We start from the raw sequence: 24202 nt of genomic DNA, 5'->3' as shown, positions 1-24202 counted from the left end.
AGCAAGGAAGTAACCGAGATAATCCGCCGGTCCAGACTTGTTTCAAATACCAATTTGATCACAACTCATCTACCACTCGCAGAGAAGATCTTACAACCTTGTATTGTTGCATCGTAATATAATGTTCACGCCGCCGCAGTACCAAATATGTGCCGAAAAGTACACCGGTACTCATGTGAGAGTGATTGATCAGCTAGCAGGCACAGGTATGCTCGGCCATCGAATGTCGCACCCCGTAACAAGGTGCTACTGGCAAAACAGCATAAGGGTGAACGAAATTTGTGTCACCGCAGCATCTGGCGCTGGATTGACTCGTACGGCTGACTAGTCAACTATGCAGTCCAGGCTAGAAATGCTCGTCGGACCATGGATCGTACTTATTAGTATAATCTGAGCAGCACGAACTAAGATCGGCCCTGAGGTACGTCTTTGCTGTCGATACAGTAGACCCATGCGGCTAGAGCACGTTTTCATTGGTACAGAGAAACCATCGAATTCAGCGACCCGCAGCAAGAAAATCTTTTGCATTCCCCCGTTAATATGACGATTGGATGCAGATGAGGCCAAACTTGTGACAAAGATAGAAGAATTGAAGCATGGCATTTCGAGGGCTCCTCGTCCCTATACCCATCATCACAAAGAGTCCTTATTTCTTTGGTTTCCGTTGATCAGCCATTCGCTACAGATGTATCCAAGTACAAGCGTAGATCTTCGGTGGCATAGACACGAGATCCACTAAACCCCTGGAACCATCGAGCAGGGATCATGCAGTTTTGCAGGCCACTCGCTTTGGCGAACATTCTGGTGGCTTGATGGATATGTGCGTATTGTGGGGGTCTCCAGCTCAGCCTTGTCTTACAAGGATTTTGAGCACTGAGCCCGCATAATGCTACGGAGTACCATGCGCAAGGCCCAAGGTAAGCAAGACCCCTGAGGAGCGGTCTCACGAGTCAGAAATGTTGTGCAAGGTTCAAGGCCTATTGGGAGTTTAATTCAAAGGCCATGAGTTTTTCCAGAAAATTGCCGAATGTCTATCGCAAGGATTGCCTGGCCCCATAGTGATGACGCCTCGCTTACCATGATATATTTTTGGGCACGAGCTGAAGCCTTGAGGAATGCTGTTCATTGTTCACTAATGGTACTGACACTGATTTTCATTATTATGAGGGTCTCCCAAGGGTTGGCTACTGGCTATTGCGACACAATGTATGAATCTGAATGATGTGGAGTATATTCCTCGTTGTTACACATAAAACAGAGGTGAAAGCCTGGTCACAACTATCGAGGATATGACGGGGTGAAACTTGCATTATATCATGGCGTGGAGATTGATGAAGGTGTCGACGGCCGAAAAAAGAAAGCGCGATACCTTGTAGCCACTTCCTTGCATACTTTTGATCCTTGCATTGAGCAACGCTCTCGAACGCCACTTGAACGGCTGTGACAAGACAAGGATGGAGCTCTACCCATGGCGCCGGTTGAGCGTGTTTTGCGGGACCCTCCCGTGAGCGCGGTGACACGGACTGGATGCGTTACGACGAAGTGATCATCTCCGAGCCAATCCTTACAAGACAGAAAAGGTACTTCTACCGATCTTGCCTGAAATGCTGGCACGCTCTGCGTGGCACATTCTTGTCCCATGTAATGAACGTAGCCCGCCGCTAAAATTACCCCAGCCAACAAATGTGATGATGCACAGTTGATTCTAGCACTTAGCACAAGGCCGCTTGTCTATTCGATCGGTCTTCGGTGCAGACAAAGCGTCAGGCGCTTGTTATTTTGAGACCATGGAGGTTGGGTTTATCGACGAGGGCTTGAAAGAACTAGTATCAATTTGGTTGGAAAATGTGGCGACTGTACTCGTGCATAATTACAGTACTATGCCGCCTGCTCTTACCGCAGGCTGCGTAGTTCAGTCTGTGGACGAGTATTTGACATGTTAAAACAAAAATTTGCCCGGCTGAAGTGTGTAATGATGACGAGTTTGCCAGGTCTCGCATGAGGTTTATCATCTCAGGCGATGGCTCGGAGCATGCATACTATGTAGTCGCTTGCGTTGCTTTCCACCTGTTGGTCTCACCGAGGCCTATCAGCCCATGCAACCCGGTTGAAGCAGTCGTAGGCTCTGTGCCCCAAGCACTTTTACAAACTGGAGTAAGGACGAAAAGCTTGAGAGCAAGATTGCTTGATTGACTATTTTGATGGTGTAGTGGGGAACGCAGAGAGCTGCTGCGTGGTCTTGGATTTCCTTTTTGAGGGGCTGGGAATTAAGCCTGGCTCAGCACCTTGTGGTTGGAGGATCCAATAGGGTAAGACTTTTCTTTCTATCATAACAGTATCCCGCTCGTCGCCTGACCGTTTAAGCTTGAGTGATTTTCATACATAGTATGTATGTAGTCAACACTCACACCCACACGGAAGGAGCAAGGATACAAGTACGGACATGCCATTTGCGTAACCCAATTGATACTGGGTTGGGATCTCCACCATTCTCTGCGCCTGGAAAACGCAAGGTCGGAACCAGGGATAAATATCCATGGTCACAATTTGCCGACTACTACTGCCTGCATACTCGACAGGCTCGGGTTACAATCGCATGGATCGCTTTTAGGCTCTCGTGAAAAGAAGAGGATTGAAACACTCTGTACCTGGGTGGATCTTCCCGATCCCTATGGACATTATTAGGATCAAGGATTTGGATGATTCCAGCAAAGGTTTCCGATAATCCGGCCTGGATCAGCCTCAAAATTCGTGGTCATTTGTGATATCTTGCGAGTTCTTTTCCATTGCGCCCATCAGGCAACCAAGGTTTCACTGCTGGCGTGCATGCAGTCTGGTTCCTGTTCCATTGGTCGCAATCATCGTATCACTTGATACACGCAAAAGCTTACTCTGGCATATGTGGCCTACAGACCTCGACACAGGGGCCACGGCAAGCGTCGCCGTGATGAACGGTTGTGATAATCCCATAGCAAGCGTCAAACCATGGAACCACAAGTGGAAACCAGATTATAGTCGCTTCTGGCCACGACATAGCCAATAGTGAGTGAGACTGTAAGTAGAAAATCCAGCTTGGTGGAGATTATCGTACCTTGGATGCCGTATGTAATGAGCAATGGCGGAGTCATATGAGAAGTGGTGAACTCGAAAGTGGCAATCTACGCGAGTGCCGTTACAATACATTCAGCTGGGATTGAACACCCCTTGAGCGACCCCTTCCACCGCCTCGCAAGCCTAGGCAGTTATTGGCGGCCCTTTCAGAGCCGGCGGAGCTCAGAAGGGTTACATAGTACAGCAATTACGGGAAATGGTGTCTACCATGATCAACTTCCTGAGACCAATGAAGCGGGGGCCGAGAGGATGGGTGCCGCTTTGATGCGATGGCACCAGCAGTACGCTTCAGGTAAGAGGTAATAAGCAGAAGCGGACATTGCTTCAGAAACGAAAACGATCATCACCGACAGCCACAAAGAACCTGGCGTTGGAGATGACGCTGTCATCCGCTCCGGTGAGACTGGCTTGTCCATGCTTGCCAATGCACAACTTTTTGACGTGAAAGCTGCCTGATTCGCCTGGACCTCACCATGGTTGGCTACTTCATAGCGCTGAAGATAGCCGGTGGATTACGGCTCTGGCACCAATTTCGTGGCTGTGAGGACACTGTAACAATCACAAACTTCGCTAGCTACTGATAAACCTTGCTCGTGCCAGCAACTAATTAGTATACAGCACCCGCAGCACTTCAAGGTACACAACATGCGAACCTAATGCTAATGAGCAGATGAGGCGGCTTACAATAGGCGCATGGTCCGGCTCAGGAAGCCTTGCATGCAAAACACCCAGGCGACTGAACTTCTTTGTCATTTGAGCTGTTCAAGCCATTTGCATGTGCAACTCTGCTCATCTTGTTTTTGGTGTTGTCGTGATGTGCAAAACTACTACCACAGGCATGAAGCATAGCCAAGAGTCTGGCAGGTGCTTGCAGGGCAAACGCTGTCTCCACGGCCATTCTTTTTCAAGGTGGATCTTGCAACCCTATCTTTGAGCATGTAGGGTGATAATAATAAAAGCCGGTCTCACATGGATGTTCGCAAACGAAAAGTGGCTATTTGATCTCATCAAGGGCCACCAAACTTCAGACTTGCAGGGCTTTGTGTTTGGATTGCAATTCGCAAATTTTGCCGCTTGTTTCCCATGACTACTACGTGGTGCGCGAGAAGTTTGACTAGTGTTAACCATCGCCAACCGGGACTGAGCGGCAGTAAAGGAATGGAAGGAAAAGTTGCCATGATTGGCAATGGAGCAGCAACAACGCACTACATTGGATGCAGAAATTGGCTCCCACCATATAGCTATCAGCTGTACCATGTAGCTTGCGAAGATACCCACCGCAAACACCACGTTCGATATCCAAGTTTGCCCGGTGAACAAACATCCACACGGCGAATGGCCGATCGTTGTTGAAGATGACGATCTCCGCTTATACTCAACGCCTCAGACGGAAGACCTTGCGTCGTGAGTGTTTCCATAAGTGCCATGCACAATGTGTAGGGGGTCGTAATTTGTGTGCATCCTCCTGAGTATGGGGACTGCTGTCGTGCACTACATCACAGATGGATCGTATTACTCGTCTCACCCTAGGGATTAGCGGTCGACAGATATCCAACAAATCAAGACTTGAGCTGTATTCAAGCCCTGGGGTGTCCTCATCAATGACCAGACCAGGTCTCCCTTTTCAAGAAGACCAGTCCAGATGTCGGTTGCAGTCAAGACAGCACCGCTGGAACTCATGCGTGCTACCACCGAACCGGAAGTAGTAATCATCCGCCAAAGCCCAAAGAGTGTCGAATTCTCATGTGGGTACTCCGTACCCTTCTGACACTGCATACCCAGCCGACGGTACCGCCAAGCTACCACTTGGTATGTAGAGCAGGCGTCGAAAGCGTGTCTTGGGCCTCCGACAAGGTGGAGCAAGATCCCTAGTTTTACGTAGTGGCCGGATGGACTGCTGTTGATGGTGCTTCACGCGTCAGTGCTGCAACTTCTGCACAGTAGCCTGCTCTCGAGGCTAACTACTGGACGTACGCCTCCCCTTGCGGCTGTGCACCCCCTTGCAGTCTAAGGATGGACGGCAAAAGCAAATCATACCCTCGTCCTCTGTGACCCATTCCGGTGCGAGTTTATGTGCACGCCTCAGCAGGCTCTCGAAACGAACAAGCTCATGGCGCTCCTTTGTACCCACCATGTCTTGATCGGCTTTTCGCCCACTACTTACAGAACAGGCAAGACGGTGAAATGCCATGGGCCACCCGTGAAAGCGCCTAGTGCCGACCGAACCCCTTGAACTCTTTCGAAACCCGTCCCTTTGACCGCCGGCCAAATCATAACACACCTTGCAGCCATCCAGATCCAGTGGCTCTGTAACCTGGATCGTGTCCGCACTAATAAATGTACTATCACTATCCGCCCGTCCCTGGTCAACTTGGTATCAACACAATGAATCCTCTTTTATGGCTTCCAGAATCCCTGCCGGTCCCATATGACGCAGAACCACAAGCGGCTGCTGTCTTACAGATGGAGCTAAAGACACGCGCGGACACACACACACTCTCTCTCTACTATGTACTTGCATACACATGCCAAACCAGACAATGTTTCCTAGTACTGTCTCTCGGCTCCAGGACTAATATAATCTATATGCCAGCAAGTTGGACCACACCATGTTAGGTTTGATCGATCCGTACTTGATAAATCTCCTTTGAATCTTGATCCATACTTTCGAGCATTCCTGAATTGTATAGGTCCAAAGTGGATCTTGTTACTCTCATACATAATCTTTCGTCTCTCACCCTCTGTCTAAAATACTCAATTCACTTTAGCAACGGTACAATATATTCGACACTCAGTATTGTGTTATCTCATGAACTACTTCCAAACCACAAATATGATGCATTCCCTTATGGGAGCGGGCACGCTCGATCATGCATCTCAGGCATTTTCAGCAATGCCTATCTTCGACGATTTCTCAAGACAACAGGCACTACAAGACTCGGTAAGGAGGATGTCTCGTGGATCCTCCAATGGGTACAGACCAGCAAGCTCGATGCGCGTCGTCAAACCAAGCAGCGCCAGCAATAGCCCACAGGCCATGCAGCAAAGAAGGAGGACACTGATGAATGATGGAAACATTGCAAGGCGGCGACAATATGCTCTCGATCAAGCCATTCTCAACCACCAAATACAAGGACAAACCTATGAGGCATACCAAGAACCAGTAAAAAGAACGTCACGGCCCGTGAGCTGGCATCCAAGCTCACATATCCCACAACAATCTCAGATGCAAATTCAACAGATGCCCCAGTTCGATGTATCACAATATATGATGTCTTCCACAACTCCATACACGGATGTAGACATATATAACGGATACCAACAATTCCCGCCTACTCCAGCGGTCTACTCTGGACAAACGTCTCCAATATCATCATTCTCTCCACTCTCCATGCCTTTTATGCCAACCTCGCAGCAACCAATATCTCACGGCATGCCTGCAGACTCCTATTTGTGGAATACGCCAACATATATCAACGCCACACCGTTCTGTCCAAGCGGAAGTCCTGATACGACAGAGTCTTTCCCTGCTTATGCGAATCAGTCCTCAATGGAGTGGGAGGCTTTTGCTGCAAATGGCTTCAATACCTGCACAGCACCTCCCACCCCAGATAATTATCAACAAGAAATCATTCAGCCGGAAGCTGCTATGCCTACGGAGGAAGCGATACCTTACCAGCCGTTAGATGAGCCAGAGGAGGAGGAGGGAGAAATCCTGGTTGGAATGGGGCTCTATGATGCTCCAGAAAAATCAGAGACAGATCCTGGATTGGACCATTACAGGACAACCACCTCAGATTTGCTAGGATCGACATACAGGAAAGGAGCAGGTCTGAAATTGGAGGAGGCTTGGGAGCCACCGAAGGACGATGAGTCCTCTAACGATGAAGACGATGCAGAGGCAGACGACGATGACGATGATGAGGCTTAAGTGCAGTACTGCCATTACTCCCAGTCAACAAGCACGGCATGTCCAGCAGAGCTAGGGACCAAGCATTCACAAGGGTTGAGGGAGGAACTTAATGCACATCTCCCCAGACAATGGGTCGAGAGATGTGTACGTAGACGCGCGTGTGTTCCCGTGTCGAGGCGTCAAGCCTGGTACAATTGAGTGCCTCACATAAGATAGTAAAATTATACATAACCAAGGCGATTAAGATGTGCTGAGGGCCATTTCACGCTACGCAAAAAAAGACAAATAACAAAGATGTTCTACTCAAACCATGATATTGTGAGATTCTGCCACCCTCCTGTGAAGACTGATAACTCATATGTACACCGCAAACTGTAAGTTTACTTTTGCTGTTTGAAACCTGGCAGGCAATGTCACGATGCCGCAAAAGGTACGTACCTGTGTGACTTGTGATGAAATGCCGTGCATTTTGCAGCAAACCGGCGAACGGGCCACACTACAGCTCACTACCAGCCTCGGTTCCAGCCCAAAGGGTCGAGATTTCCAAGATTGAGGTCCCACGGGGAGCGGGTTGTTTCCGGCAGCTCCCCACACCATGGTTTAGAAGCCCGTTGCCAACAGGGATGACTGCACGCAGGGACAGGGATTATAGGCGCCTTTTCTTTTCCCTGAAGACTAAAGTTAGCGCAAACGTGGGACGACAGGGGACTTTAGTTTCTGGCGCTGGGTCCTAAATTTTTTTCCCTTTTCTTTTGAAGAATCTTGTCGGCTCATGTGGATTACGGATGGCGATGGGCGGAGTGGAGTATGACCAATAAGAGCCCACGTCGCTGGACGCGAAATGGACCACCTAACTTTCAATGTCACGATGTGTAGCTTTAGATTTCACCCCGTGCCGGATTATGAAGACAACTACATACACATAATGGCAGTATGTGGCAAATCAGCCAATGTACAAGAATAGACTGTTGCTCGGCGCAAACTGCGCTGTTCGCAAACCGCCTTGACTACCACGGCAAGGAGTCGGAAGGGCCTTCCACATTTGAGGCTGTACAGCCGTCGAACCTTAGCGGTACTTTGTACGTCTTCCTCCGGAGTAGGATGCCCCATGATCTTCTTTTCATAGTTTCTTTGGAGAAACCGACGTAACCTACACTAGGAAGGAATTCTGTAACGAGTAGCACCAAGAGGCTATTAATTTAATGGCGATTCATTGAGCCGGGAATACGCAGCACAACATGACCAACTGTTGACACTCACACCGGCACCGCCGGCCCCATTCAGAATATATGCCTACTTGATATGCATAGCTTGGTTTAGTCCTTGGAAGTGAATTTATTAAATTGTTGCTCGTAAATAAGGCCGCGCACGAATGCACACCAAGGAGCTGACGTGACCTCACCCACCAAAGTAGTGATATCAGCTAAGCCTTCAAGGATCACGACGGCACTAATCGCGGTTCGAGAAAACTTTCGATGAAACTTCTTACTATGTGTTGCAGTAGAGTTTTTGCCATGTTAGTGCTGCAGCAACACGTGACAATGTGCAAGTGATAGATAGTAGTCTTCTGCATCGAGTGGAGGACGGATGCCCGTATCACCATACCGAGTAATCGTGGTAGCTGCTCCCCGAGTCAAACTTGCCGACACTCTGCCGTCATCGGAGGCAACCCCACCTGAGAAATTGAACGGGCAGCTTTTACCCCTCCAAGAAGAGCTGAAGGGGTACAATCACAACATATTGATGGGAGCCGAAGCCGAAGCCGTACTGTCTCTCGATCAAAAGGTCTTGAAGAAAGGACCGTGAATAGTTTATTTTATAACCTCTCGTCATTGATCTTTGACAGGCAATCTTGAAATCGCCACAAATCTACAGAACTTCAAACCACATTCACAATGGCGTCCCACAAGTAAGGCACAACCTTGGCCCCGCATATTGCTACCATAAGGGGAAGGACATCTTACTTACATGTTGATTTGAGCAGGGTGTTGATGCTCGGCGCTGGTTTCGTCACGAGACCGACCCTTGATATCCTATCCGAGTCCGGCATCCCCGTGACCGTCGGTATGAACCCCTCGGCCGAAACCATCTCACGAATAGTATAGTTCATTGACCCGTCTTTAGCCTGCAGAACTCTCGAGTCCGCCAAGTCCCTCTCGGCCGGCGTCAAGAATGCCACTCCCATCTCCCTCGACGTTACCGACGACCAAGCTCTGGATGCCGAGGTTGCGAAGCACGACCTCGTCATCAGCTTGATTCCTTACACCTTCCACGCTACCGTCATCAAGTCCGCCATCAGACAGAAGAAGCATGTTGTCACCACAAGCTACGTCTCACCGGCGATGCTTGAGCTCGACCAACAGTGCAAGGATGCTGGTATTACCGTCATGAACGAGATTGGTCTTGACCCTGGTATTGATCGTAAGTCAACCCACATACATGCTGCTTGCTACACTTCCGGGGCCGTGCCAATTGCTTTGCGCGAGTATCAGCTGGGATTTTTCAATCTGTCGATAAGAACAAAGATGTTGACACGTGTATGACCAGACTTGTACGCCGTCAAGACCATTGAGGAGGTTCACAGCGCCGGAGGCAAGGTCAAGAGCTTCTTGTCGTATTGCGGTGGTCTTCCCGCCCCGGAGGCTTCAGACAACCCCTTGGGTTACAAGTTCTCTTGGTCGCCCCGCGGTGTCCTGCTAGCCTTGAGAAATGCCGCCAAGTACTGGAAGGATGGCAAGGTTGTTGAGGTTGAGGGTCCAGAGTTGATGGCTACTGCTAAGCCTTACTTCATCTACCCCGGCTATGCCTTCGTTGCATACCCTAACCGAGATTCTACACCTTACAAGGAGAGGTACGTCCATCGCCAAGACAAGATTCACACTCTTGGATTGTTCCTTCTTTGTGTGAAGAAGAAACCAAGAATCTTGGCCCGTTCTGGCGCAGTCGAACATTGCTGACTCCTGATACTTGAACCAGATATAACATTCCCGAGGCCGACACTATCATCCGTGGAACTCTCAGGTACCAAGGTTTCCCCGAGTTCATCAAGACTCTGGTTGATATTGGTTTCCTCGACGACAACGAGCAAGACATCCTCAAGCAGTCTGTCTCTTGGAAGGAGGCCACTAAGGCTGTTCTGGGCGTTTCATCCAGCAGCCAGTCCGACTTGGAGGCGTCTGTTCTGTCCAAGGCCAAGTTCGCTTCAGAGGAGGAGAAGCAGAGAATCCTCGGTGGACTGCGATGGATCGGTATCTTCTCCGATGAGAAGACCATTCCCCGCGGCAACCCGCTCGACACGCTGTGCGCGACTCTTGAGAAGAAGATGCAATTCGAGGAGAACGAGAGAGATCTTGTGATGCTACAGCACAAGTTCGAAATTGAGCACAAGGACGGCAGCCACGAGACTAGAACATCGACCCTGGTCGAGTACGGTGAGCCTAAAGGCTACAGTGCCATGGCTCGTCTTGTTGGTGTGCCATGCGCTGTTGCAGTCAAGCAGGTGCTCAACGGAACCCTGTCCGAGAAGGGTGTCCTGGCTCCTATGGGTTCCAAGATCAACGACCCAATCATGAAGGAACTGAAGGAGAAGTACGGCATTTACTGTACCGAGAAGACGATCTCATAGATTCGCAACTAGCTCGTTCTCGGATGTGTGTATTCTGAAGCTGGCTAGCTAGTCTGCGGCCACAACTAAAAGCTACATGTTAGATAGAGCATAGACAAAAGAACAAGGTCCGTGATTTGCAACTTTGTGTTCGAAAAGAAACCATGATCAACCTTGTGCATGCACCGAACGACAAAACTGACGGACTTTTGCATGCCTCATACCCATGTGGGAGGGGGGGTTTTAGGGGTTCAGCTCCAAGTAGCGGGACATACCGCAGCCCAATTTTTAGTGAAATTTACTGCAACTGAGACCCTTCACTTGGCTACTATCGAACTTACTCTGAACGCCCGCCTATTTAGTACAGCACAATCTCAAATCTGACGATCTGTATCCAAACCCGTACGATTTACTTTCCCCCCTCGGATTGTCTTACTCGAAATGGTTCAGTACATCCACACACCGTGGCGGGACCGCGCAGAACTACTCAAGGTCCGCGCCCAATTCTATCCTTCATCACCGCACGCCAGCACCACCATTGTCAGAACCGCGTCCGCCAACACAACGCCATCAGTTAATGCAGCAACAAGCTTTGGGATAAGAGATGAGGCAGAGTCTGGTCAGAGACACGCCGTCGCCCGAGTCGCCATGTGGGTGCAGCGCGGCAGCTGTCCCCACATGGTCGAGTCCACGGGCCTGTTGATGGCGGCCATCCTGGACGACCTACAGGCCCAAGGAAGCACCGGGGGCACTTCCGCTGTGAGGTTGGCCTATTCGGCTGCCTTTAGCCGGTAAGTGTAATCATCTTGTTCCTTCCTTTGAGCATTGGGGATCTTGCACACGCACGCCATCTTTTGCTTCTCTGCTCTTTCTGGGTGTGTCCGAGAGTTTGGTTGTGTCTCAGATGTGGCAGTGTCTTAGTATCCATCAAGATGCTGGCGGAACACGAGAAAACTTGTGAGAAGTTTTAATTCCTGTTCCCTGTAGTATGGCTTTAGCAGTAGTACCGTTGCCAGCCCATCGGTACCTTGTCATTGCTTCTCATGTCTCGTATGAAAGCAAAATGGCGCTTTCGGTAATGAGGCTACCATGGCGAGACTTGTAGTGCAGCAGTCCAATGAAGTCTATCTAGGAGAACAGACATTTGGTATTCGTTTTTGGAGTCTACCTGCTGTAGCTTGCTTTTGGGGGCTGCTTCGTAGATCTCTTTCCCCCGCCGTTGAAACAAGGGCTGATATCAGATCTACAGTTTCGTCACAGGGCTGCTGGACAGCCACCAGGATAAGCAAATGAAACAAAGCATGTACTCGATAGCCAAAACTATCGGTCTGCCTGCAACATTTGTCGAACTTAGGCACCAATGCACGCACGAGCAGCTTCCTTCCCTGCTGAAGCTCAGATCGGCGGCGCATAAGTCACTGGTCTGGATTTGGGATTACTACTGGAAGCATCTTACCGACGGGGAGTCTGCCGACGGTGGTAATATGGATGTTGCGAGTGGGAGTACGTGCTCCGAGGCGCTGTTAAGTTATCTTCTCACCGAAGATGTGGCAAAAAGGAAGGTTCATGAGAGACGTCTTAGCCACTGGGACGAGGATACTCTGCTTGAGGCATTGACCGAGATCGAGGAGTCTGCAGAGGATCCGCGTGTGCTGCTGCGGGCATCCAAGTTATCGCGGCAAATACTAGATGGCAAGATAAGCTTATCCGCAACTTCTACCCCGAAGCGTGAATACGCAGGCAACTTAAAGGATTTAGAATCAATCCAAGCGGAGATGAGTCGAATGGCGACCGAACTGGACGATGTGCAGCCCATCGAGCGGCCTCACTCTGAGGAGAGACCAGTCAAAGCTGCGCCACAGGCTAAGGGGTGGTCAAGATATGAGGGGACATGGAAACCGAAACCTATAGGAGTAATTTAGTCACTCGGAAGGAAAGTACTTGAACAAAGATAAAACCCCAGAAAAGAGAAGATGAAAAAAGAAAAAGAAAAAAACCATTGTAAACACTATCTTCTAACACTCTCGCGATGCTCCTTGAGGCCTTCTCGATTATACAGAATACAAGCTGCAGCCGCCAGACACCTGCGGGGCTCACATTGCCGGTGGATCCGGGGGGTGTAACGTCATTGCTAATCATTGGCCAACAGGTATGAACAGTGCAGGCCAGCAGTAACTCGAGAGGAAAACAGCTCAAAGGAACCCAGAATTGAATCAATGAATCGCTTCATGAGACCCAGATTGTCACCTTTCACGAAACTCAGCACATATACCTCCGCTGTGAGTGGCCCAGCCACGGTTCTTGGCTCGATGGCTCTGCCTTGAAACCGAGAGCCCATCAGGGTGTCCCGAACTAACACCAATCATCAGCTTGCATTCACCCGCGCCATGCATATCCAGTCGATTCCTATGTGCAAGTCTACCATGTCTAGAGTCTCGCAAGGCTGCATCTGCTGATACGGAAACTCACTAGGGGTAGGAAGTAGTGATAACTACGCGTACCTGGTAGTCGATGACAAGTCCAAAGATGCCGTCATTATTGACCCCGCAAACCCCGAGGAGTATGCAACGCCCTTACCATCATGCCTATTTGTAAGATACGTACTAATCTCTCGTCAGGGTCGCTCCTGTACTGAAGAAGGCCATCCAGGATGGCAAGATCAACCTCACAGCTATTGTAAATACCCACCAGTGAGTTCATGATAGCTACATATACCTCGAGGGTAGAAATTGACCAGGATGACAGCCACTGGGATCATGCCGGAGGCAACAAGCGACTGGTAAAGCATCTTTGGCAGGAAAATGTTACCACAAGCAGCTGACTTTGGCCTAGTTGCAAGAGCTCGGCAACGAGAAGCTCCCTATCATCGGCGGCAAGGAGTGCGATGGCGTAACGCAAACACCCCCTAACGGGGAAGGCTTCAAGCTGGGCAGCATTGCCGTCAAGGGTCTATACACGCCTTGCCACACACAAGACAGCATCTGCTGGTTCATGGAAGATGGTGGTGATAAGGTGGTCTTCACTGGCGACACGTTATTCCATGGCGGTAGGTTCGATGCCTGAATCATGTTCAACCGACAGCCAGTGAACGGGGTTAGGAGACTGACAAGGACAATGATAGGATGCGGTCGGTTTTTCGAGGGAACCCCAACCGAGATGCACAAGGCCTTGAACAAGACGCTGGCCTCATTGCCAGATGACACCAAAGTCTACGTATATCTAACAGTTTCGATCCTGCTTGGCTACGCAATATGCTGATAAGAACCAGCCCGGACACGAATACACCAAGGCGAACGTCAAGTTCGGCATTTCGGTGCTACAGAGCGAGGCGGTCAAGAAGCTACAATCCTTTGCAGAGAACAACAAGGAGACACAGGGCAAATTCACCATTGGTGATGAGAAGGTGCGGTTGATCTGCTCTCTTGGCAGATGAGTACTAGACTAACGGGGTACTAGGAACACAACGTGTTTATGCGTGTCGAAGTATGCTCTAGACTGGCGCCAAGAGGCCACAATGAAAATGCTGACGACTTGGAATAGGATCCTGTAATACAAAAGGCCACAGGCGAGACAGACCCTGTCTCTGTCATGGGCAAGCTACGGGAGATGAAGAACAACTTCAAGTGAGTAAGTACACAGTTATGAAGAGTCATGGTTCTAGTGGTGAATCGGAACCTGACATGATGATAGACCACCACCTTTGAGTAGGATCTAGACTTGCCACATACATAGTTACCGAAACGTTGGTGTCGTCGATAGATATGTAAAGCGCATATTGTCTTTGAATATTCTTCTCAGAAGTTTGGAGTGATTTTTTTTCACCTCGAACACACCCTGACGGAATGAACCCTCGTACTGCATTTTCTAGCTCAAGTTACTCAGATGTTCCATTAGACTAGATTTTATATAGAGAGTTTCTCCGACTACATGTAATGTACGCATACTACTGGTTTCCGGTGGGAACTGAAATGAACATCCGCCTGTTAGATTCTTCCTTTTCTTATTTTCGAAGCAAGCCGGAGGACCTTGAGGTAGATTAAGTATGAGCGAGTCAACTATTCGACCGCTTGAGGAGTTGACGATGTCATATGTCCAGTTACTTGATCTCAAGCCACCAGCCCTAAGCCACCAGCCACCTCTTGGAGCCCCACTTTGCAATTGCGCATCACACAACTTGAACATTTCCGAAAACAACCCACTCACTTCCTCTACTTCCTCTCAGTACAAGCGCATATTCGCCCTCACCGCATAAGTCATTCTATAGAATAACTGCGTTGAGTCGCCAAGATGGTCAAGAAGTAGGTTTTTCTTTTTTTTCCTCGACTACCCTCGCAGGTCACTAGCTAACCAACATCGTCCCTCAGGAGAAAGAACAATGGTACCGATACCTTTTGCGCCAATGACTGACGAAGTTCAATACTGACATATCACGAATTGCAGGCCGTAACAAGCAGGGCCGCGGCCACGTGAAGCCTGTCCGATGCTCCAACTGCTCTCGATGCACACGTACGTCTCCTTCGTTGTACTCCTATCCGATCAACTGCGCTGGCCCTTGGCCCCCGAATATCTCCTCGACATGAGCCCTTCCCCCACCAATGCTCAGCCTCGCTAACTTGGGTGTCTTTTAGCCAAGGACAAGGCCATCAAGCGCTTCACAATCCGCAACGTACGTTTCCAAATTCCATTGTTGGGGCCTCTCAAAAGTGCAATCGCTAACTTTGAGTGACAGATGGTTGAGAGCGCAGCTATCCGTGATATCTCCGATGCCTCCGTCTTCCAAGAGTACACCGTTCCCAAGATGTACCTGAAGCTCCAGTACTGTGTCTCTTGTGCCATTCACGGCAAGATTGTCCGGTACGTTTTTTTATTCTCAGTGGTCCATGTCGTCAACCTTGTCCCTCTAACACGAAATCCTCAGTGTTCGTTCGCGAGTAGGCCGCCGAAACCGTGCTCCCCCGCCCCGTGTTCGTTACAACAAGGACGGAAAGAAGGTCACACCTGTCCCCGCTGCCAAGGCTTAAATGCCTCATGCGTCGTCATGAGCTGGTACCGGTTTCGATCATCCATCGCGTCGCGGCCGCTGAACCTTGAGTGTGTGCACCCTGATGCGCCACTTCGTCTCCAGGTCTTTAGAAATATGGACTCATAGCCTTACCAGAAGGAAACTATGGGGGGCTGGATCACGTTCGCGCGAATGCTAGGAGCCATGGGAGTTACGGATCAATAAGAAAAAATAACTGCCAGATTTGTTCCACATATGACTGTGTCGTAGTGCACAAGTGGACAAGTGCGGGTGTCTCAATTCTCAACAACCCGATGGTTGCGATTTTCACTTTCAATATGGAACACCACATCCAACGATCATCAAACACGCTGCAGCATGTTCAACAAGAATTAGGAGCAGTGCAGCCTCGTCAGTATGGAGTGGCATGAACAATGAAGATTCAGCGCTCTCATTGCGAGACTCTTGCCAAGTAAATAGCGAGGCTACATTCTTGTGTTATGCATGATCGTTTCCAGACATTAACAAGCCATACCTCGTCTACAGCGAAATCTGAACCCAGAACCATTCTTACATCGCTCAGATGTAAGGCGGCTTCACATCAAACACACATTCTCAAGGCACCGTCACACATCACATTGTATCATATTATATCTGTCTCCCACGCGCACAAAGCGTCCTACCATGAGCAGGACGAAACTCAAGCGCACGCGGGAACCTCGAAGTTCGATTGAAGGGTCGAAAAACGAGGCACCTCTTGTATTTCAAAAAGGCTTTTCATCTTGCTTCATTGTCCACACTTGCTCGTTGTTTTAAATAAATTCTGAACGGCAAGCTCTAGCATTTGTAGAAGCTGGTTGGTATGTGTGTAATTTGGGGGGGGGGAAGAGAAGGAGAAGAAGCAGAGAAAAATGAAACCCGGAGACGAAACGAAAGAATGAACGGGGGAGAGAAATCAAGACAACGCAAGAAGAATGGACAGCATGAGAACACAGAGCCACCGTCATGTCTTGTTCTCCGGACGGAGAAGATTTCTTATGATTTCAAGACATGTGATGCGTGTTTCGATGCGAGAAACTCGGAGCGCCCGGTCTTTCGATGCCGGCGCCGCGTCGCATACCTACGACCATCTAGGCCTCTTGTCGCGCATTAATCAACTCAATATCCTTGTTGATCGGGTCTGAGATTCGAGCATTGCTCTTGCTTTGGGAAGGATTCGCCCAAAGGAGGAAACGGATCTCTGCATTCTCGGCCGTTGGTGGTTTTCCCATTGTTGTATGGAGGAAGGGAAGGGAATGATGTTGGAAAAAACTCAGAGCTCAAGTTTTGTGGTAGAGCAGCTGTGGATCCCCCTTCTGATTGTGGATACAGTCTAAGAGCACAGTGTGATATCAATACGCACAGTACGCTACTGCTGCCCACCTGGGACATAGGTATATACATGTATATGTTGTCCATCAGGGTTGCGACACAGGGCAAAAAGAGGCATGTGGTACTGGTCCGATGGTTGAACGTACATAAATGGGTATATAGCCTAGGTGTTGCTTATCGTAAGAACGGACCGACTCGATGGGAAGCGTCATGCTCGTGGACTAATCCCCTTTCCTCACATCATATATGTGCAAACCGTGCTATTTAGCATCAGTCCTTGTCTGAAGTGTGACTTCCCATCGTAGACTATTTCCCTTGCCATACCCCTCGCCTAATCTATTTTGCACCAAGTTCGATATGCGCGTCCGCAGCTTACTCAAAGCCCCATCATCACAGCCTTTTGAGACGCAGAGCTTCAGGTTGGCCATGCACAATCCGTAGTGCACCTGCCAGAACTGTGCCTCCTCCACACGCTCCACGCTCGGCTCCGTCTCGATCTCGCTGACAATATTGGCAACGCCAACATCCTTGTGCTTGCTAGAGGTGCCAGAGCGACCGCCGTAAGACATGAGCAACATGAGTCCCTGGGCTATTGCTAGCCGCGTTCCTAGTGCGAACATGGATATGGCGACCAGTCCACAGACAGCGCTATCCAGCCATGCATATATTGGGATGGAGAGGAGCGGTAGCAACAGCAACAGGAATGCAGTTGACAAGGTGAGGAAGTGAAAGGGGTTGGACAGGATGCTCGGCAGGCTGGCCAGGTAGCTGGTCCGCATGATTCTACTGATACGCCCGTGATTCTTCAGCCCGTATGCGCTGACAAGGGTTGCGATGATAGCTACCAGGCTGGTGATATCCAAGTGTCCCGGCTGGACTCGAGGTCCGTGGCTGTGAGGATCAGGGTGGTGGGACTCGTGGTCTCCTAGCCCTTCGAGCACATGCTTAAGGTTGTGGCTCACCAGGTCGAAGCCACCAAATATCAAGAAGACGCTCGTAGCGAAACCAGCCAGTACCTCGGAGCGCTCAAGCCCGAAAGGGTGGCGGATACTGCTTCGCTTCCAGACCTCGAAGTTTCCCAGGACGTCCACCGTGACACCGATCAGTGCGCTTCCGACGTCAAAGAAGACCAGATGCGACAGGGCAGTCATGGCGAGCGAGTTGTGCGCGGATATAAAGATGGAGAATGCCACGCCCAGGTGGCAGCAACACCAGTACAGTCGGCGCCGCTGATCAGTCGACATGGACTTCCATGCTTCCCTCCACGTCGGAATGGGCAGGTCTCGCGGTAGGGCCAATGGCGGCCGAGGCGGCGGCTCCAAGAAGATCTGGTGTTGCGCTGAAATGGAACTGTGCTTGTATCTGTGGCCGCGACGTTGGCCGACGTTTGGCTTGACTGGCGAGGTAGAAATCACTTGTGTCTGGAAGTTGAATGGGTTCGGGGCGGCGCTAGGGATCTCGATCGGGGGCGTGTTCTCCTTGGTAAAGGTGGCGCCGTGGCCAGCCGAGCCATTGGAGGCCATGTTAGAAAAGTAGGTGGGAGACAACAGACCGGAACTCTGCTGGAATGTGGCAGCTACGGGCGAGAGACGATTGGGGTCGTAGAAAGGCTCCTCGAAGCGGTGATACGCCTCCTGGTCGCGCGACTGCTCGAGGGGCTCGCGGGGCAGATGCAGAAGCGGCGCGCTGGTATTGCTCTTGTGATAGCTTTTGCTCCTACTCGTACTCCTAGTCCTAGGTCTGTTCGCCTGCTCTGGGGAGGAGGGAGAGAGTTCTATACTGGGGGAAATGACAGGAATTGGAATGGGAGTGGGACGGTGGCCGCCGGGCGCCATTGATGAGTCGCATGCAATGTGATCATGGAGGAATGGATACAGTAGCACCAAACCTCACCTGGAAGTGGACAGGGAACCACCGATCTGATTCGTATGTAATCCGTAGTGTAGGGACGATGGCTCGGTAGCGCTGGACAGGCTGGGAACTGGGCTTGCTTTGGGACTTGAGCCTTGGATAAGTGATCTATCTAACGTATGTGTTCCTGGCGCTTAGCCCAATCGAGATGGTAGATTTAATCTCGGCAGATGCGTTGAACACGAATGCAGAAGGAGATAGGTTATAGAGAAGAGCAATTGCCAGGGCTGCCAGGGCTACTCCAGCCCCGAGTCGGAGACCGTGTCGTGTCCTGTTGTCTCAAATAGCTTGCTTGGAATACTCAACGACAGGTCATACAGTTCATGGGATGGACAGACACGCAGGGGGCGTGTGTGCATACATAGTGCACGTACTCCGTAGTGACCTGAACTAGTGCTTTTCCAATCCCGGGCCCGTGTTCTCATTCCAAGCGTGGTCTTTTGATGCTCTGGCGTTGGTGTTGGCGTAGGTCGGTCATTCCAGTTTGTATTGGCCCATTACGACGGCGACGACGGCGTGCGAGTCTCGCTAAAAAGTCCTGCCTCCTGCCTCTCGGCGCAAGGAGACGCTAAAATTCCATGTCCTGCAGGGGGTCGACTAGCGGACCTGGACGTTAGCGGCATTGCATTGCATTACTTTCGGCCGTCTCTACCCAGACGACCTTTCCCGTATATTTATCTGCGAAGCCATGACTCCCCTCAATGTTCGGCCTCGCAGGTGGTAGACCGAAGAGACACTGGCGATCCATCACTTGATACCCATCTCGTGGCAGGTGCACTACCACGATTGAGTGAACCCTGCCATCGGCATGTCATGATGGGCGCCGGATCGTCTCCTGAACCCACCCCCGAGCTCGACTGATTGACTTGACCACACACACCATGGAGAATACTCCACCGCGACCCAAATCCGCCGGGACCAGCATACAATACCAAGCCGGCAACCCGGCTGCTGCCCCAATACCAATGTCTGTACCTGTCCATGCCTCAGTGCCAGTGCCAGCGCCAGTACCAGTCCCGGTACCTGCCATAACCCAACTCCAGACCAGGAAAAGAAGCGGTTCAGGTGGTGGACTGCTGTCCAGGTTTCCTTTCATGCGCACCTCCGACAGCAAGTCAAACTCAAGCCTCAAGGAATCGAGACATATCGACATTGCCGAGGAGGCCCTGAGCAGGCCGACCCGCGCCCTGGCCCCAGTAGAGAATGGCCAACAGCCCAAGACGCGCAGGAGGAAGGGCTCCCTGCGCAAAGTCGCCCTACTAGGTCGCGGCATGCAGAGGGAACGGAGGGAGTCCAAATCCTTGGTTGTAGACACGACAGGCCAAGCCCACTCCAGCAGACCAGCCGACACCGCCCGGAATGCCGCGGACAAGGTAGAGCTTGTGACAAGCCCCGCGCCTATCGAACAAATTGGCCTGGGAGTACATCTCGGAACGTCAGACGACACGCCTCGACCATCTATTGACGGCTACGCACGCCGCGCCGATGTGCCTGCACGCTCACCACCACCACCAGCGTCGGCCCCGGAGTCGCAAGGTACTAGCCCCGACATCTCCTACATCTCGACCACCGACGAAGAAGACATAATACCATCGAGGCAACACAATGTGGCACCTCTGCGTGCCGCCCTCACCAACCTCTCCTCTGGGTCCGAATCCTACCTGAAGCCTGCTCGCGGGCCGTCTCTGTCTATCCAACGGCGACGCTCCGTGAAGCATGCCAAATCGCCGCTTTCTTTGCAAGGGTTAGCTGCTTCACCCCTGCCGGCGCCCGACGAGGAATACGACTACAGCGAAACGGAATGGTGGGGTTGGGTCATCCTAGTTGTGACCTGGGTTGTTTTTGTGATAGGCATGGGGAGCTGTCTCGGGGTTTGGAGCTGGGCATGGGACGTTGGGACCACCCCTTACGCGCCTCCTGAGCTCGAAGACGACCCGACCTTGCCTATAACTGGATACTATCCAAGCTTGATGATTTTGACGTGTATAATGGCCTGGGTCTGGGTAGTCACGGCATGGGTTGGCATGAAATATTTCAGGCATGCCAAAATTAGTGGCGATTGACGAAAGGACTAATGGAAAAACGAATGGGAACGAGCGGCTGGCATATACCCCTTGAACGAATGATTTTAAAGACACCACTATTTCCTTCCTTAGCAGCCCGCTTTCTAACGGATTGCAGCTGTTTTCTCATGATGAAAGTCTGCTTTTCCTCGTGATTACGCTTCGTACTATGTTGATGACAAATATTATGTCAGGTGTAGGAAGCTCCTGGACTAGTACTCAGAGTTTCGAGAGCCGTTCAAAGAAGTTTAGGTAAGTGAATGGTCTGGGGATGGGGGGATACTTTAAATGGCACACTGCCGTTCAGAATAAGCAGCCATGAGCATAGTGATATAAAATTGTCAAATTGGACAGACCAAATCCAGAGCCTGATTAAGTTGAAATATTAGTTAAGTATATACTCGAAATACTCCCCGCTCCAGGAGTCTTAATCCTTTACTCTAGCTTCCAGAACTTGACGTTATCAAAATAATTAGATATGTTATCCGTGACACCCCAAGACCCCGAATAGCCCGCCGAGAGCGTGACCTGGCAGCTCGCAGTCGTGTCCCCAGCAGAAGCTCCGCAGAGTTTCTCGGCAAAGTCCGCATCCAGATCCAGCATCTTGCTATACTGCGTGAACCCGGACAGTGCGGCGCTGTTCGACGCGCCGAGCACCAACCCACCGCTCCCGGGAGTCGCACCGGGGGCCTCAACCGTCATCCGGAGGTCGCTGCTGCCGGTCTTATCCGCGGCGGCCCCGCTTAGCACCCAGAAATCGACGTAGTACGTCGAGCCGACGGCCACCTGGATCGTCTGGGAATACGTGGTCGGCGCCCTCCAGATCTCGCACCGCGATCCGTCCTGGCAGGCCACGCTGCCCGAGGCGCTCGAGTACAGGTTGCACTGCCGGCCCGCACAGCCGGTCGAGGTCCACCCGGCGGCCTTGTAGATGAAGCCGTTCACGTCGGTGGTCTCGGTGAAGGCGGTCGTCTCGAACGACGGGTTCGCGAGGGCGTTGGTGCCCGCGGTCGGCGTGCTCGTGGCATCATACGTCTGCGTGACCGTGTAGGTCGAGGTTGCCGAAGCAGTCGTGGTCGTCGCAGCTGGGGCCGTCCTCTTGCAGGTGTTCGTCAGGTACGAGAGGGTGCCGCCCGTGGGCGGGGAGAGCTCTTGGACCCGCACTTCGTCCACGTACCAGATGAAGTCTCCGATGGTGCCCGTCGCCGTCTTGCCCTGCAGGAACATGCGGAAGTTCAGCGAGCCGTCCGAGCGCACCTCGGTGGCGAAGTTGACGTATTGACAGTCTAGCTTCGAGACGGTAAAGGTCTGCTGGGCCCAGTCGGCTCCCGACTCGACGGTGCTGCTTGATATCATCGGCACGAACGCGTTTGTAACGTCCGGGTTCGCGCTGCTGCCCAGATACAGAGCCTGCGTCATCTGGTTTCCAGTCGAGCTCGAAGTTGCCCCGTCGTACGTCGACACGACCTTCCAATAGAACGTGAACGCATATGCGCCACCGGCGGCCAGGTTGACCCCATCCTGGTAGAGGAGTCCGCCGTCCTTCCCGGAAAACGCCCACGTGCCATCGGCGGCGTCGTAGTTCTCGAACACGCAATTCGAGGAGTCTCCAGTACCACAGGACACGATATTCCAGCCCTCAGTGGCGGCTGCAGTTTGAGATGCAGACTGGCGCTTTGCTCGCCGCTGACTGTCACCTGCAGCTGCGACGTTCTCAAACGATGGGTTTTGGATGGGCACAGGTGTTCCAGTACTAAAAGGGGTGATAGTCCCGCTGAATGTGCGGGTCGGCTGAGCAACACCGGGTGTTGGAAGGGGGTAGTCTGTAGAAGTTGAAGACAATGATGTTGTCGTACTGGCAAGAGAGGATGTACCGCCAACAGAGGACGTGCTGCTGACTGAAGATGTACTACTAACAGAGGACGTGCTGCTGACTGAAGATGTACTACTAACAGAGGACGTGCTGCTGACTGAAGATGCACTGCTAACAGAAGATGTGCTGCTGACTGAAGATGCACTGCTAACAGAAGATGCACTGCTGACAGAAGATGCACTGCTAACAGAAGATGCACTGCTGACAGAGGATGTACTGCTACTAGAGGATGTACTGCTAACAGACGACGCACTGCTAATAGAAGTCGAGCTTGATGCAGAAGCGACTGATAGAGAAACGTCGACCTGTGAGGTAGTGGCTCCCAAAGAAGTGCTAGAGAGAGATGCAATCGATGTAGTCGTTGACAAGCCGCTGCTCTGAGACGAGTTACTCGGTATGCTGAGCGATGGCGCGGCACTATATCCGGAGCTGACGCGCGAGGATGTAGAGTCGCTTGACGAGCTCGCCGAAACTGGCCTACATGGCTTCCTTGAACTTTGCGGCGCTCCAAGTGAGCCGCCCGCGAGGGACAACACAGCTAATGTTCTTCTTAACTGCATCCTGGGTGGTTGCCTATCGTCGCTAGCTATACTCTCACGCGAGTTCAATACCAGGGCTCCCGAAGCACAGAAGCCGCGAGGCCAGGCGCGTTGGCTTTAATACAATCCATGATGGGAAAACTCCTAAGAAACCGTTGATCTCATTTCTCTGTGTCGGGGACTAACTGAAGACGATCATTGCTAGAGGTCTGGCGCGCCTCATTCATCACAAGTAAACACATCTAGAAAGCAGGTCAACTGAGCACTACAGGGGTCGGAAGCGTTGCTTAGCCGTGATATTTCAATGTGGCGTTGAATAGTTGCGATGCTAACACCAGCTAGGTCGAAGCGGACGCCGCTTCAGATTTTAGCTTCTAGACTACACGCTAACTTCAGCTCTCATTTTGAAATCCAGCAATTACAGACTAACCTAGGTCATGTCACATATCGAATTTGGATAGTTTTCTGTGAATGCTGTCTGTCCCAAAACCGCGATGTCTCCTGGATGATCGCCTTCTACGTGGAGCCGGCATGTTTTATGTTATATGGCGGGACTGCTTATGTATTACTTGCAATCTAGTCTGCAACTGGAATGACACCTTCAACAAGCAGACTCGCAGAGAAAGACCAGTCAGCATGCTCGAAACCCTGATCACAACCGCCACTGCCTTATTGAATCGTTCGCTGACTAAATATAGAGCAGCAAGCTTTGGATCAGCTGAATGACGAGTAGAGGATGCATGCACTGTAAGTGCTTAGTATTAGTAGAAGCTAGATATGCTATGATATTATCGTGTAATGTTGCCAGGTTTATA

At 51.1% G+C, this 24202-nt stretch overlaps 8 protein-coding genes across 8 annotated transcripts; 6 read left to right on the top strand and 2 right to left on the bottom strand.

Annotated features, from left to right (window-relative positions):
* Window positions 1-5920: 5920 nt before the first annotated feature.
* On the top strand, window positions 5921-7042 carry BKA67DRAFT_533503 (uncharacterized protein; the record flags this gene model as incomplete). Its single annotated transcript, XM_046099713.1, has 1 exon — window positions 5921-7042. One exon carries the CDS (start codon window positions 5921-5923, stop codon window positions 7040-7042), a length of 1122 nt encoding a protein of 373 aa, XP_045962582.1.
* Window positions 7043-8919: 1877 nt separating this feature from the next.
* On the top strand, window positions 8920-10649 carry BKA67DRAFT_591364 (Saccharopine dehydrogenase; the record flags this gene model as incomplete). The annotated part of the gene is made up of 5 exons (XM_046104708.1): window positions 8920-8933; window positions 9006-9088; window positions 9149-9445; window positions 9572-9875; window positions 10001-10649. 5 exons carry the CDS (start codon window positions 8920-8922, stop codon window positions 10647-10649), a joined length of 1347 nt encoding a protein of 448 aa, XP_045962581.1.
* Window positions 10650-11069: 420 nt separating this feature from the next.
* Window positions 11070-12550, top strand: BKA67DRAFT_533501 (Las1-like-domain-containing protein; the record flags this gene model as incomplete). Its single annotated transcript, XM_046099712.1, has 2 exons — window positions 11070-11419; window positions 11878-12550. The coding sequence occupies 2 exons, from the start codon at window positions 11070-11072 to the stop codon at window positions 12548-12550; spliced, it is 1023 nt and encodes a 340-aa protein (XP_045962580.1).
* Window positions 12551-12831: 281 nt separating this feature from the next.
* BKA67DRAFT_557764 (beta-lactamase-like protein) lies at window positions 12832-14694 on the top strand. Its single transcript, XM_046102287.1, has 9 exons — window positions 12832-13040; window positions 13101-13188; window positions 13247-13318; window positions 13374-13407; window positions 13461-13674; window positions 13750-13841; window positions 13897-14031; window positions 14085-14111; window positions 14169-14694. Exons 1-9 carry the CDS (start codon window positions 13016-13018, stop codon window positions 14253-14255), a joined length of 774 nt encoding a protein of 257 aa, XP_045962579.1. The 5' UTR covers window positions 12832-13015; the 3' UTR covers window positions 14256-14694.
* Window positions 14695-14915: 221 nt separating this feature from the next.
* On the top strand, window positions 14916-15649 carry BKA67DRAFT_591363 (ribosomal protein S26E; the record flags this gene model as incomplete). Its single annotated transcript, XM_046104707.1, has 5 exons — window positions 14916-14918; window positions 15083-15134; window positions 15257-15294; window positions 15358-15482; window positions 15547-15649. 5 exons carry the CDS (start codon window positions 14916-14918, stop codon window positions 15647-15649), a joined length of 321 nt encoding a protein of 106 aa, XP_045962578.1.
* Window positions 15650-17022: 1373 nt separating this feature from the next.
* Window positions 17023-18992, bottom strand: BKA67DRAFT_211705 (cation efflux family-domain-containing protein). Its single transcript, XM_046095495.1, has one exon. It carries the CDS (start codon window positions 18834-18836, stop codon window positions 17262-17264), a length of 1575 nt encoding a protein of 524 aa, XP_045962577.1. The 5' UTR covers window positions 18837-18992; the 3' UTR covers window positions 17023-17261.
* A 451-nt stretch (window positions 18993-19443) lies between these two features.
* BKA67DRAFT_557751 (uncharacterized protein) lies at window positions 19444-21376 on the top strand. The gene has a single exon (XM_046102286.1). The coding sequence runs from the start codon at window positions 19794-19796 to the stop codon at window positions 20973-20975; it is 1182 nt and encodes a 393-aa protein (XP_045962576.1). The 5' UTR covers window positions 19444-19793; the 3' UTR covers window positions 20976-21376.
* A 34-nt stretch (window positions 21377-21410) lies between these two features.
* On the bottom strand, window positions 21411-23408 carry BKA67DRAFT_656539 (uncharacterized protein; the record flags this gene model as incomplete). Its single annotated transcript, XM_046106961.1, has 1 exon — window positions 21411-23408. The coding sequence occupies one exon, from the start codon at window positions 23406-23408 to the stop codon at window positions 21411-21413; it is 1998 nt and encodes a 665-aa protein (XP_045962575.1).
* Window positions 23409-24202: the final 794 nt, after the last annotated feature.

The sequence above is a fragment of the Truncatella angustata genome, assembly GCF_020726525.1.
Source record: "Truncatella angustata strain MPI-SDFR-AT-0073 chromosome Unknown BKA67scaffold_2, whole genome shotgun sequence".
Taxonomy (NCBI): Eukaryota; Fungi; Ascomycota; class Sordariomycetes; order Amphisphaeriales; family Sporocadaceae; genus Truncatella; species Truncatella angustata.
The sequence above is the reverse complement of the archived record's forward strand: the minus strand, read 5'-3'. Positions and strand labels throughout refer to the sequence as shown.

Excerpts from the sequence above, each read along its gene's own strand:
- BKA67DRAFT_557764 (XM_046102287.1), top strand. The coding sequence starts at position 13,016 with ATGCATATCCAGTCGATTCCTATGT. Across the intron at positions 13,675-13,749 it reads CGACACGTTATTCCATGGCG|GATGCGGTCGGTTTTTCGAG; the intron begins GTAGGTTCGATG and ends GGACAATGATAG. Across the intron at positions 13,842-13,896 it reads CAGATGACACCAAAGTCTAC|CCCGGACACGAATACACCAA; the intron begins GTATATCTAACA and ends GATAAGAACCAG.
- BKA67DRAFT_211705 (XM_046095495.1), bottom strand. The coding sequence starts at position 18,836 with ATGGCGCCCGGCGGCCACCGTCCCACTCCCATTCCAATTCCTGTCATT.
- BKA67DRAFT_557751 (XM_046102286.1), top strand. The coding sequence starts at position 19,794 with ATGGAGAATACTCCACCGCGACCCAAATCCGCCGGGACCAGCATACAA.